Source organism: Salvelinus namaycush, chromosome 3, assembly GCF_016432855.1.
Source record: "Salvelinus namaycush isolate Seneca chromosome 3, SaNama_1.0, whole genome shotgun sequence".
Lineage (NCBI taxonomy): Eukaryota > Metazoa > Chordata > Actinopteri > Salmoniformes > Salmonidae > Salvelinus > Salvelinus namaycush.
Genome location: NC_052309.1, coordinates 5,713,262 through 5,727,559, shown reverse-complemented (window position 1 = coordinate 5,727,559; position 14,298 = coordinate 5,713,262). Strand labels below are relative to the sequence as shown.

At 46.6% G+C, this 14,298-nt stretch overlaps 1 protein-coding gene across 1 annotated transcript in view; it reads right to left on the bottom strand.

Annotated features, from left to right (window-relative positions):
* shc3 (SHC (Src homology 2 domain containing) transforming protein 3) overlaps positions 1–14,298 on the bottom strand; it is a 43,966-nt gene that overhangs the window by 6,083 nt on the left and 23,585 nt on the right. The window contains exons 8-9 of the mRNA XM_038989441.1: positions 5,990–6,131; positions 4,372–4,477 (exon numbers count right to left, since the gene is read on the bottom strand). Of these exons, the coding sequence (XP_038845369.1) occupies positions 4,372–4,477; positions 5,990–6,131 (248 nt within the window). The remainder of the gene's footprint in view (positions 1–4,371; positions 4,478–5,989; positions 6,132–14,298) is intronic.

Below are 14,298 nucleotides of genomic sequence, written 5' to 3'. Positions count from 1 at the left end.
CTTTCATCAGAATGTTGATCAATGTGTCCTTAGTCCTGATGAGTCGTTCAATCCATTCATAATGGCAACTTTCCCTCTTCATTTAGCATATGTACTGGTCGACTGGCCAAAGTAAAAAAAAGTCACAGAACGGAACACGGCAAAACTCCCGAAAAAATTCAAATAATCTGATTAAACTATATTGAAAAAACATACATTAAGATGATATGGTCACATGTATCAAACAAACTTCGAGACGGAGATAGTTTTCATCCGTAACGGCAGCAAAACAGTAGACAATCGCACCTCCAAATAGCGCGAGTCAGAGAACCGGAAGTTGTCGGTCACGCCAAAGAAATAGGTCTTATTTCACGTCAGTACAAGGTAAACAAAAAATTTCTCCTCTGACGTCCTCTTGACACCCAGAGGAAGACGAATGAAGTGTGTTTCGGGTCATAGGTGGCGTGACCATATATAGGCAGAGCGTTGAAGCGAGCATACACATCTTGCATTCTTCTTCTTGGTCAGGGAAAGTGCTGTCAAATGACTTCTGTTTAACTCAGAGACAAAATTGAAACGGTTTTAGAAACTATAGATTGTTTTCTATCCAATGGTATTAATTATATGCATATGTAAGAGCAATAATTGAATAAGAGGCAGTTTAATCTATAGAGGAAATTATGCTAATGCGAAAACAGCACCCCCTATAGTGGCAAAAAAGTTGTCCTTTGTTCCCACCTGTTTTGTGGGATATTGTTTGTGTTAGTGTTTTGTGCACTACGGCTTTCACGGTCGTGTTATGTTTATTGTTTTAGGTAGTTTCACTGTTTAATAAAATATATGGAACTCAACTCACGCTGCGCCTTGGCCCGTTCCTATCGACGATCGTGACAACATGTCTGTGGAACTTGTTCAGTTTAAGTCTCAGTTGTTGAATCTTGTTATGTTCATACAAATATTTACACATGTTAAGTTTGCTGAAAACAAACGCAGTTGACAGTGAGAGGACGTTTCTTTTTTTGCTGAGTTTAGATGCATGGGATCCGATACGATACATGAACGACACGTTTTAGTTTGAAACGATTCGGTGCCGATTCTATTTGATTAGAGTAACGAAACGATTTGGTTCGATGCGATACGATTCAATGCACACATTTATTGAATAAACACATTCATTTTCCATTCTAAATTCAAATCTGCTGCTGATGGAGCTCATGAGCTGGGCCACTCTAAGCTGGATCTGTCTGAGCTGACTTGTGTGTGTGTGTGTCAAGGTTTCCCTTAGCCGGTAATAGCCGGCTTTTGACCGATAAAAAAATAGAAAAGCTGATAAATAAAATTGGTGCAGGCCAATTGTCCGGGAAAAGAAGAAAAAACACCATTGTGAAGTAACGCTTTTTAGCCTCTTCATTGATGGAAATACCAGTCGATGGAAATGCATTTGACTAGTCATGTTTATCCATCTATAGGTTCATTTGCATAATTTAGTGTACTTAATTTGGCACTTGTGTACAGTATATTCGTTATGTATTGTATCACATGCGTACAGCATACAGATACAGTCTTTGAGCGTAAAATCTGTCAGACAGCGCGAGAGCTGCTGCTACGACATCTCAAACAGTGTCACGATCGTCGTAAGAACATTCGGACCAAACCGCAGCGTGATATGGGTTCCACATATTTATTGAAGTGAAACGCACAAAACAATAAAAGAGCAAACGACACGTGAAGCTATGGAGTGCTCACAGGCAACTACACATAAACAAGATCCCACAAAACACCGTGGGGAAATGGCTGCCTAAATATGATCCCCAATCAGAGACAACGACAAACAGCTGCTTCTGATTGGGAACCATACCAGGCCAACATAGACATAAACAACCTAGATTACCCACCCTAGTCACACCCTGACCTAACCAAAATAGAGAATAAAAAGGCTCTCTATGGTAAGGGCGTGACAGTACCCCCCCAAAGGTGCGGACTCCGGCCGCAAAACCTGACTCTATAGGGGAGGGTCCAGGTGGGCATCTAGCGTCGGTGGCAGCTCCGGTGCGGGGCGATGTACCCACTCAGCTCGCGGATCCGCCAGCACTGGTGCGGGACGAAGAACCCGCTCATCCCACGGATCCAGCCATGGACCCGGGCTGGCCGCCGTGCCTGGACTGGGCATCGGTGCATAAGAAGGCTCCGGCCATGGAGCTGGGCTGGCCGCCGTGCCTGGACTGGGCACCGGCGCAGAGGAGGCTCCCGCCTTGGAGCTGGGCTGGTCGCCGTGCCCGGACTGGATACCCGGCGTTGAGGAAGGCTCCGGCCATGGAGCTGGACTGGACACCTTACCCGGACTGGGCACCGGCGCAGAGGAAGGCTCCTGCCCTGGAGCTGGACTGGACACCGTGCCTGGACTGGGCACCGGCGCAGAGGAAGCCCTTGGAGCTGGGCTGGTCGCCATGCCCGGACTGGATACCGGCGCTGAGGAAGGCTCCGGGCATGGAGCTGCACTGGACTCCGTACCCGGACTGGGCACCAGCGCAGAGGAAGGCTCCTGCCATGGAGCGGGACTGGCCGCCGTGCCTGGACTGGGCACCGGCGCAGAGGAAGGCTCCTGCCTTGGAGCGGGACTGGACGCCGTGCCTGGACTGGACATCGGCGCAGAGGAAGGCTCCTGCCATGGAGCAGGACTGGGGAGGCGCACTGGACGCCTGGTGCGTGGAGCCGGCACAGGTTACACCGGACTGGTGACACGCTCTTCAGGGAGAGTGCGGGAAGCTGGCACAGGACGTACCGGACTGGGGAGGCGCACTGGAGGCCTGATGCGTGGGGCCGGCACAGGTTGAACTGGACTGGTGACACGCTCTTCAGGGAGAGTGCGGGAAGCTGGCACAGGACGTACCGGACTGGGGAGGCGCACTGGAGGCCTGATGCGTGGAGCCGGCACACATGGTACCGGACAGATGACACGCTCTTCAGGGAGAGTGCGGGAAGCTGGCACAGGACGTACCGGACTGGGGAGGCGCACTGGAGGCCTGATGCGTGGAGCCGGCACAGTTTTAACCAGACTGCTATCACGCTCCTCAGGACGAGTACGGAGAGCTGACTCAGGTGGCATCAAACAGATAACACGCTCCTTAGGGCGAATGTCATGCATCATACACCAACACAACAACTCTCTCCGTTCACTCTCCTCCAATTTCTCCCTCTTCTCCCAGACTGGCTCTGGTTCACTCCCCGGCTCCGCCGACCACCCCTTGTGCCCCCCCCCCCCCAAAAAAAGTGCGTTGTTTTTTGGGCTTTCTTTGTGGCCGCGAACCCCGGCGTCGTCGCTGTCCTCCCTTCTCTCCTTGCGTCTGTCGCCAAGGAAGGCTTTCGTCTCCTGCCAAGATTTCATCCCAAGTCCAGGATATCTTCTCCTCCTTGATCTCCTCCCAAGCCCAGGATACCTTCTCCTCCTGGGCACGCTACTTGGTCCTGTTGTGGTGGGATCTTCTATCACGCTCCTTGTTGTAAGCATACTCGGACCAAAGCGCAGCGTGATATGGGTTCCACATCTTTTAATTCGTGAAATGCACAAAAAAAACAATAAGGAGCAAACGACACGTGAAGCTATGGAGTGCTCACATGCAACTACACATAAACAAGATCCCACAAAACACAGTGGGGAAATGGCTGCCTAAATATGATCCCCGATCAGAGACAACGACAAACAGCTGCCTCTGATTGGGAACCATACCAGGCCAACATAGACATAAACAACCTAGATTACCCACCCTAGTCACACCCCGACCTAACCAAAATAGAGAATAAAAAGGCTCTCTATGGTCAGGGTGTGACAAACAGCAAATGCAACGGAAGGCAAGTCACACACCACTTTGCAATGAGATGGAGGCAGTATGCATTTTGAAAACATATACTTAACTGTTTGAAACCTGAAAGTTTTACTACATATTATGAGGCATGTCTTACCTTGCTTCAAAGTAGCCTAGTAGCCTAAAAATCAGACCATATCTGTGGAGCGCAATTATTTTTATATAACTTGTAATAACAGCAAATGCAAACAGCATGGATGAGTGGATGAGTCTCTGTATCAGCATGGATGAGTCTCTGCATCAGCCTGAGAGAGAAACGGCCGCACCGTGGCAATGTTCCTCAGGTGGTAAAGAGCTATTTTGGTCCTAAGATTATGTTTAGTTAAATTTAACTGGGACCGATACGTAATGGTCAATCGTAATGGTGAGCGAGAGAGACTGTGAGACAGAGAGAGAGCAAGAGACAGAGAAAGACAGACAGAGAGAGAGAGCCAGCGATAGACAAACAGAAAAAAAAGAGAGAGATTGTGAAAGATATCCAAAGAGAGAGAGAGAAAGAGAGACCAGAGACAGATAGATCCTCTTTTACCCTGTTGGACGAGTATCCCAGTAGGCCTCCTGTCCGATCCCCATATCTCGCCACAGTGTCTACCCTGGTAGTAAGTCTGGTCCACCCCAGCCCCTGGGGCCTGCTGCTCGAGGGACAGACACAGGAACAACAACAGAACGAGTCAGAGAAAAATAAAGATAAAAAACAGCAACTCTTCTGCAAGGTCTGTATTCCTTCCTTCCTCTGTCAGCAGTATCCATCTCATTCATGATTGGGAAGCAAATCAAATCCCAGAGGCTAACAGGCTGTATTTCTAGACTGTGGTGACGTATGTAGGCCCTGGGTGCCTTAGGAAGAGGTAGCATGGATGAGGTAGGAAAGATAAGGTAGGATGGATGAGGTTGGTATGGCTGAGGTAGAATGGATGAGGTAGGTGTGGATGAGGTACGTGTGGATGAGGTAGATGTCGATGAGGTAGAATGGATGGATGAGGTAGGATGGATGAGATAGATGTGGATGAGGTAGGATGGATGATGAGGTAGGTGTGGATGAGGTTGATGTAGATGAGGTAGTCTCTGGATGAGGTAAGATGGATGAGGTAGGATGGATTAGGTTGGTGAGGGTGAGGTTGGATGGATGAGGTAGGATAGACGAGGTAGGTGTGGATGCGGTAGGATGGATAAGGTTGGTGTGGATGAGGTTGGATGGATGAGGTAGGTGTGGATGAGGTTGGTGTAGATGAGGTAGGATGGATAAGGTTGGTGTGGATGAGGTTGGATGGATGAGGTTGGTGTGGATGAGGTTGGATGGATGAGGTTGGTGTGGATGAGGTTGGATGGATGAGGTAGGTGTGGATGAGGTAGGATGGATGAGGTAGGATGGATAAGGTGGGTGTGGATGAGGTTGATGGATGAGGTTGGTGTGGATGAGGTAGGTATGGATGAGGTAGAATGGATGAGGTTGGTGTAGATGAGGTAAGTGTGGAATGGACATCCTAGGAATTATATTTCTAACTGGTGATGACGTACGTACACATCATGTTGATTTGCGGTACTGTGTGGCTCAGTTGGGGCAACGCCCACGAAGCCAAGATAGTGAGTTCATGTCCCGCAGTGATCACATAAAACAGTCACTGTTCAAAACTGCGTTGAACTCTTTGCATAAAAGCAACTGCTAAGTGGTATATATTATTATAGCTAGGTGGATGGTGAGGTAGGTGGTTGAGGTACGACCAGGTTTTCTGTGTCTCAGTCTGGTTGGTTGGTCCGGCCTAGCCTGATATTTATGAACCATCCAGGGGGCATATCTTATTATGATATTACTATAGGGAGGTGGATGAGGTAGAATTGTATATATTTTTTTATATATATTTTTTTAACCTTTATTTAACTCGGCAAGTCAGTTAAGAACAAATTCTTATTTACAATGACGGCCTACCCCGGCCAAACCTGGGACAATTGTGCGGCGCCCTATGAGACTCCCAATCACGGCTGGATGTGATACAGCCTGGATTCGAACCAGGAACTGTAGTGACACCTCTTGCACTGAGATGCAGTGCCTTAGACCGCTGCGCCACTCGGGAGCCCTAAAGTATAGCACTCTGTACTGGCTGTTGCTGCTGCATATGGTGAGATGTGGCGAGGGAACTGTCCTGTACCTCAGCCTGGATGCTCTGGCCTAGCCGGGTGTCTATGAACCCTCCAGGTGGTGGCATCTTTCCGGGGATATTGTTGTAGTATGGATGTTCAGCAGGCTCCTCCTCCTCCTCCTCTGTCCAGACTGACTCCATATTCAGAACCCTGTCATCACACAGAGGGTTGATCAGCTGTGAATTCCTGCTCACTAGAAAGCAGGATTAATATGTGCATCGTGAAGCTCTTCCTGCAGACATTACAGCATATGTGTAGCAGGGTGGATGATAAGGACGTACAGCATATGTGTAGCAGGGCGGATGATAAGGACGTACAACATATGTCTAGCAGGGAGGATGATAAGGACGTACAACATATGTCTAGCAGGGAGGATAGGAAGGACGTACAACATATGTCTAGCAGGGAGGATGATAAGGACGTACAACATATGTCTAGCAGGGTGGATGATAAGGACGTACAACATATGTCTAGCAGGGTGGATGATAAGGACGTACAACATATGTCTAGCAGGGTGAATGATAAGGACGTACAACATATGTCTAGCAGGGTGGATGATAAGGACGTACAACATATGTCTAGCAGGGAGGATGATAAGGACGTACAACATATGTCTAGCAGGGTGGATGATAAGGACGTACAACATATGTCTAGCAGGGCGGATGATAAGGACGTACAACATATGTCTAGCAGGGAGGATAGGAAGGACGTACAACATATGTCTAGCAGGGAGGATAGGAAGGACGTACAACATATGTCTAGCAGGGCGAATGATAAGGACGTACAACATATGTCTAGCAGGGTGGATGATAAGGACGTACAACATATGTCTAGCAGGGAGGATAGGAAGGACGTACAACATATGTCTAGCAGGGTGGATGATAAGGACGTACAACATATGTCTAGCAGGGTGGATGATAAGGACGTACAACATATGTCTAGCAGGGAGGATAGGAAGGACGTACAACATATGTCTAGCAGGGTGGATGATAAGGACGTACAACATATGTCTAGCAGGGAGGATGATAAGGACGTACAACATATGTCTAGCAGGGAGGATGATAAGGACGTACAACATATGTCTAGCAGGGTGGATGATAAGGACGTACAACATATGTCTAGCAGGGTGAATGACAAGGACGTACAACATATGTCTAGCAGGGAGGATAGGAAGGACGTACAACATATGTCTAGCAGGGTGGATGATAAGGACGTACAACATATGTCTAGCAGGGTGGATGATAAGGACGTACAACATATGTCTAGCAGGGTGGATGATAAGGACGTACAACATATGTCTAGCAGGGTGAATGATAAGGACGTACAACATATGTCTAGCAGGGTGGATAGGAAGGACGTACAACATATGTCTAGCAGGGAGGATGATAAGGACGTACAACATATGTCTAGCAGGGAGGATGATAAGGACGTACAACATATGTCTAGCAGGGTGGATAGGAAGGACGTACAACATATGTCTAGCAGGGAGGATGATAAGGACGTACAACATATGTCTAGCAGGGTGGATGATAAGGACGTACAACATATGTCTAGCAGGGTGGATGATAAGGACGTACAACATATGTCTAGCAGAGTGAATGATAAGGACGTACAACATATGTCTAGCAGGGAGGATGATAAGGACGTACAACATATGTCTAGCAGGGAGGATGATAAGGACGTACAACATATGTCTAGCAGGGTGGATAGGAAGGACGTACAACATATGTCTAGCAGGGAGGATGATAAGGACGTACAACATATGTCTAGCAGGGTGGATGATAAGGACGTACAACATATGTCTAGCAGGGTGGATGATAAGGACGTACAACATATGTCTAGCAGGGTGGATGATAAGGACGTACAACATATGTCTAGCAGGGAGGATGATAAGGACGTACAACATATGTCTAGCAGGGTGGATGATAAGGACGTACAACATATGTCCAGCAGGGTGGATGATAAGGACGTACAACATATGTCTAGCAGGGAGGATGATAAGGACGTACAACATATGTCTAGCAGGGAGGATAGGAAGGACGTACAACATATGTCTAGCAGGGTGGATGATAAGGACGTACAACATATGTCTAGCAGGGAGGATGATAAGGACGTACAACATATGTCTAGCAGGGAGGATGATAAGGACGTACAACATATGTCTAGCAGGGTGGATGATAAGGACGTACAACATATGTCTAGCAGGGTGGATGATAAGGACGTACAACATATGTCTAGCAGGGAGGATGATAAGGACGTACAACATATGTCTAGCAGGGTGGATGATAAGGACGTACAACATATGTCTAGCAGGGTGGATGATAAGGACGTACAACATATGTCTAGCAGGGAGGATGATAAGGACGTACAACATATGTCTAGCAGGGAGGATAGGAAGGACGTACAACATATGTCTAGCAGGGAGGATGATAAGGACGTACAACATATGTCTAGCAGGGTGGATGATAAGGACGTACAACATATGTCTAGCAGGGTGGATGATAAGGACGTACAACATATGTCTAGCAGGGAGGATAGGAAGGACGTACAACATATGTCTAGCAGGGAGGATGATAAGGACGTACAACATATGTCTAGCAGGGAGGATGATAAGGACGTACAACATATGTCTAGCAGGGCGGATGATAAGGACGTACAACATATGTCTAGCAGGGAGGATAGGAAGGACGTACAACATATGTCTAGCAGGGAGGATGATAAGGACGTACAACATATGTCTAGCAGGGCGGATGATAAGGAGGTACAACATATGTCTAGCAGGGTGGATGATAAGGACGTACAACATATGTCTAGCAGGGAGGATAGGAAGGACGTACAACATATGTCTAGCAGGGAGGATGATAAGGACGTACAACATATGTCTAGCAGGGAGGATGATAAGGACGTACAACATATGTCTAGCAGGGAGGATGATAAGGACGTACAACATATGTCTAGCAGGGTGGATGATAAGGACGTACAACATATGTCTAGCAGGGTGAATGATAAGGACGTACAACATATGTCTAGCAGGGAGGATGATAAGGACGTACAACATATGTCTAGCAGGGTGGATGATAAGGACGTACAACATATGTCTAGCAGGGAGGATGATAAGGACGTACAACATATGTCTAGCAGGGAGGATGATAAGGACGTACAACATATGTCTAGCAGGGTGGATGATAAGGACGTACAACATATGTCTAGCAGGGTGGATGATAAGGACGTACAACATATGTCTAGCAGGGTGAATGATAAGGACGTACAACATATGTCTAGCAGGGCGGATGATAAGGACGTACAACATATGTCTAGCAGGGAGGATGATAAGGACGTACAACATATGTCTAGCAGGGAGGATAGGAAGGACGTACAACATATGTCTAGCAGGGAGGATGATAAGGACGTACAACATATGTCTAGCAGGGTGAATGATAAGGACGTACAACATATGTCTAGCAGGGAGGATGATAAGGACGTACAACATATGTCTAGCAGGGTGGATGATAAGGACGTACAACATATGTCTAGCAGGGAGGATGATAAGGACGTACAACATATGTCTAGCAGGGAGGATGATAAGGACGTACAACATATGTCTAGCAGGGTGGATGATAAGGACGTACAACATATGTCTAGCAGGGAGGATGATAAGGACGTACAACATATGTCTAGCAGGGAGGATAGGAAGGACGTACAACATATGTCTAGCAGGGTGGATGATAAGGACGTACAACATATGTCTAGCAGGGTGGATGATAAGGACGTACAACATATGTCTAGCAGGGTGGATGATAAGGACGTACAACATATGTCTAGCAGGGAGGATGATAAGGACGTACAACATATGTCTAGCAGGGTGGATGATAAGGACGTACAACATATGTCTAGCAGGGTGGATAGGAAGGACGTACAACATATGTCTAGCAGGGTGGATAGGAAGGACGTACAACATATGTCTAGCAGGGTGGATGATAAGGACGTACAACATATGTCTAGCAGGGTGGATAGGAAGGACGTACAACATATGTCTAGCAGGGAGGATGATAAGGACGTACAACATATGTCTAGCAGGGTGGATGATAAGGACGTACAACATATGTCTAGCAGGGAGGATAGGAAGGACGTACAACATATGTCTAGCAGGGAGGATAGGAAGGACGTACAACATATGTCTAGCAGGGAGGATGATAAGGACGTACAACATATGTCTAGCAGGGAGGATGATAAGGACGTACAACATATGTCTAGCAGGGTGCATAGGAAGGACGTACAACATATGTCTAGCAGGGTGAATGATAAGGACGTACAACATATGTCTAGCAGGGAGGATGATAAGGACGTACAACATATGTCTAGCAGGGTGGATGATAAGGACGTACAACATATGTCTAGCAGGGTGGATGATAAGGACATACAACATATGTCTAGCAGGGAGGATAGGAAGGACGTACAACATATGTCTAGCAGGGAGGATAGGAAGGACGTACAACATATGTCTAGCAGGGAGGATGATAAGGACGTACAACATATGTCTAGCAGGGAGGATGATAAGGACGTACAACATATGTCTAGCAGGGTGGATGATAAGGACGTACAACATATGTCTAGCAGGGAGGATGATAAGGACGTACAACATATGTCTAGCAGGGTGAATGATAAGGACGTACAACATATGTCTAGCAGGGAGGATGATAAGGACGTACAACATATGTCTAGCAGGGAGGATGATAAGGACGTACAACATATGTCTAGCAGGGAGGATAGGAAGGACGTACAACATATGTCTAGCAGGGCGGATGATAAGGACGTACAACATATGTCTAGCAGGGTGGATGATAAGGACGTACAACATATGTCTAGCAGGGCGGATGATAAGGACGTACAACATATGTCTAGCAGGGAGGATAGGAAGGACGTACAACATATGTCTAGCAGGGTGGATGATAAGGACGTACAACATATGTCTAGCAGGGCGGATGATAAGGACGTACAACATATGTCTAGCAGGGAGGATGATAAGGACGTACAACATATGTCTAGCAGGGTGGATGATAAGGACGTACAACATATGTCTAGCAGGGAGGATGATAAGGACGTACAACATATGTCTAGCAGGGCGGATGATAAGGACGTACAACATATGTCTAGCAGGGAGGATGATAAGGACGTACAACATATGTCTAGCAGGGTGGATGATAAGGACGTACAACATATGTCTAGCAGGGAGGATGATAAGGACGTACAACATATGTCTAGCAGGGAGGATGATAAGGACGTACAACATATGTCTAGCAGGGTGGATGATAAGGACATACAACATATGTCTAGCAGTGAGGATGATAAGGACGTACAACATATGTCTAGCAGGGTGGATGATAAGGACGTACAACATATGTCTAGCAGGGAGGATAGGAAGGACGTACAACATATGTCTAGCAGGGAGGATGATAAGGACGTACAACATATGTCTAGCAGGGAGGATGATAAGGACGTACAACATATGTCTAGCAGGGCGGATGATAAGGACGTACAACATATGTCTAGCAGGGCGGATGATAAGGACGTACAACATATGTCTAGCAGGGAGGATGATAAGGACGTACAACATATGTCTAGCAGGGTGGATGATAAGGACGTACAACATATGTCTAGCAGGGAGGATGATAAGGACGTACAACATATGTCTAGCAGGGAGGATGATAAGGACGTACAACATATGTCTAGCAGGGTGGATGATAAGGACATACAACATATGTCTAGCAGGGTGGATGATAAGGACGTACAACATATGTCTAGCAGGGAGGATGATAAGGACGTACAACATATGTCTAGCAGGGAGGATGATAAGGACGTACAACATATGTCTAGCAGGGTGGATGATAAGGACATACAACATATGTCTAGCAGGGTGGATGATAAGGACGTACAACATATGTCTAGCAGGGAGGATAGGAAGGACGTACAACATATGTCTAGCAGGGTGGATGATAAGGACGTACAACATATGTCTAGCAGGGAGGATGATAAGGACGTACAACATATGTCTAGCAGGGTGAATGATAAGGACGTACAACATATGTCTAGCAGGGTGGATGATAAGGACGTACAACATATGTCTAGCAGGGAGGATAGGAAGGACGTACAACATATGTCTAGCAGTGAGGATGATAAGGACGTACAACATATGTCTAGCAGGGTGGATGATAAGGACGTACAACATATGTCTAGCAGGGAGGATAGGAAGGACGTACAACATATGTCTAGCAGGGAGGATGATAAGGACGTACAACATATGTCTAGCAGGGAGGATGATAAGGACGTACAACATATGTCTAGCAGGGCGGATGATAAGGACGTACAACATATGTCTAGCAGGGAGGATGATAAGGACGTACAACATATGTCTAGCAGGGTGGATGATAAGGACGTACAACATATGTCTAGCAGGGAGGATGATAAGGACGTACAACATATGTCTAGCAGGGAGGATGATAAGGACGTACAACATATGTCTAGCAGGGAGGATGATAAGGACGTACAACATATGTCTAGCAGGGAGGATGATAAGGACGTACAACATATGTCTAGCAGGGTGGATGATAAGGACGTACAACATATGTCTAGCAGGGCGGATGATAAGGACGTACAACATATGTCTAGCAGGGAGGATGATAAGGACGTACAACATATGTCTAGCAGGGTGGATGATAAGGACGTACAACATATGTCTAGCAGGGAGGATGATAAGGACGTACAACATATGTCTAGCAGGGAGGATAGGAAGGACGTACAACATATGTCTAGCAGGGAGGATAGGAAGGACGTACAACATATGTCTAGCAGGGTGGATGATAAGGACGTACAACATATGTCTAGCAGGGCGGATGATAAGGACGTACAACATATGTCTAGCAGGGAGGATGATAAGGACGTACAACATATGTCTAGCAGGGAGGATAGGAAGGACGTACAACATATGTCTAGCAGGGTGGATGATAAGGACGTACAACATATGTCTAGCAGGGAGGATAGGAAGGACGTACAACATATGTCTAGCAGGGCGGATGATAAGGACGTACAACATATGTCTAGCAGGGAGGATGATAAGGACGTACAACATATGTCTAGCAGGGAGGATAGGAAGGACGTACAACATATGTCTAGCAGGGAGGATGATAAGGACGTACAACATATGTCTAGCAGGGAGGATAGGAAGGACGTACAACATATGTCTAGCAGGGTGAATGATAAGGACGTACAACATATGTCTAGCAGGGAGGATGATAAGGACGTACAACATATGTCTAGCAGGGTGGATGATAAGGACGTACAACATATGTCTAGCAGGGTGGATGATAAGGACGTACAACATATGTCTAGCAGGGAGGATGATAAGGACGTACAACATATGTCTAGCAGGGAGGATAGGAAGGACGTACAACATATGTCTAGCAGGGAGGATAGGAAGGACGTACAACATATGTCTAGCAGGGTGGATGATAAGGACGTACAACATATGTCTAGCAGGGAGGATGATAAGGACGTACAACATATGTCTAGCAGGGAGGATGATAAGGACGTACAACATATGTCTAGCAGGGTGGATGATAAGGACGTACAACATATGTCTAGCAGGGAGGATGATAAGGACGTACAACATATGTCTAGCAGGGAGGATGATAAGGACGTACAACATATGTCTAGCAGGGAGGATGATAAGGACGTACAACATATGTCTAGCAGGGAGGATAGGAAGGACGTACAACATATGTCTAGCAGGGAGGATGATAAGGACGTACAACATATGTCTAGCAGGGAGGATGATAAGGACGTACAACATATGTCTAGCAGGGAGGATAGGAAGGACGTACAACATATGTCTAGCAGGGTGGATGATAAGGACGTACAACATATGTCTAGCAGGGTGGATGATAAGGACGTACAACATATGTCTAGCAGGGAGGATGATAAGGACGTACAACATATGTCTAGCAGGGAGGATGATAAGGACGTACAACATATGTCTAGCAGGGTGGATGATAAGGACGTACAACATATGTCTAGCAGGGTGGATGATAAGGACGTACAACATATGTCTAGCAGGGAGGATGATAAGGACGTACAACATATGTCTAGCAGGGAGGATGATAAGGACGTACAACATATGTCTAGCAGGGAGGATGATAAGGACGTACAACATATGTCTAGCAGGGTGGATGATAAGGACGTACAACATATGTCTAGCAGGGAGGATAGGAAGGACGTACAACATATGTCTAGCAGGGTGAATGATAAGGACGTACAACATATG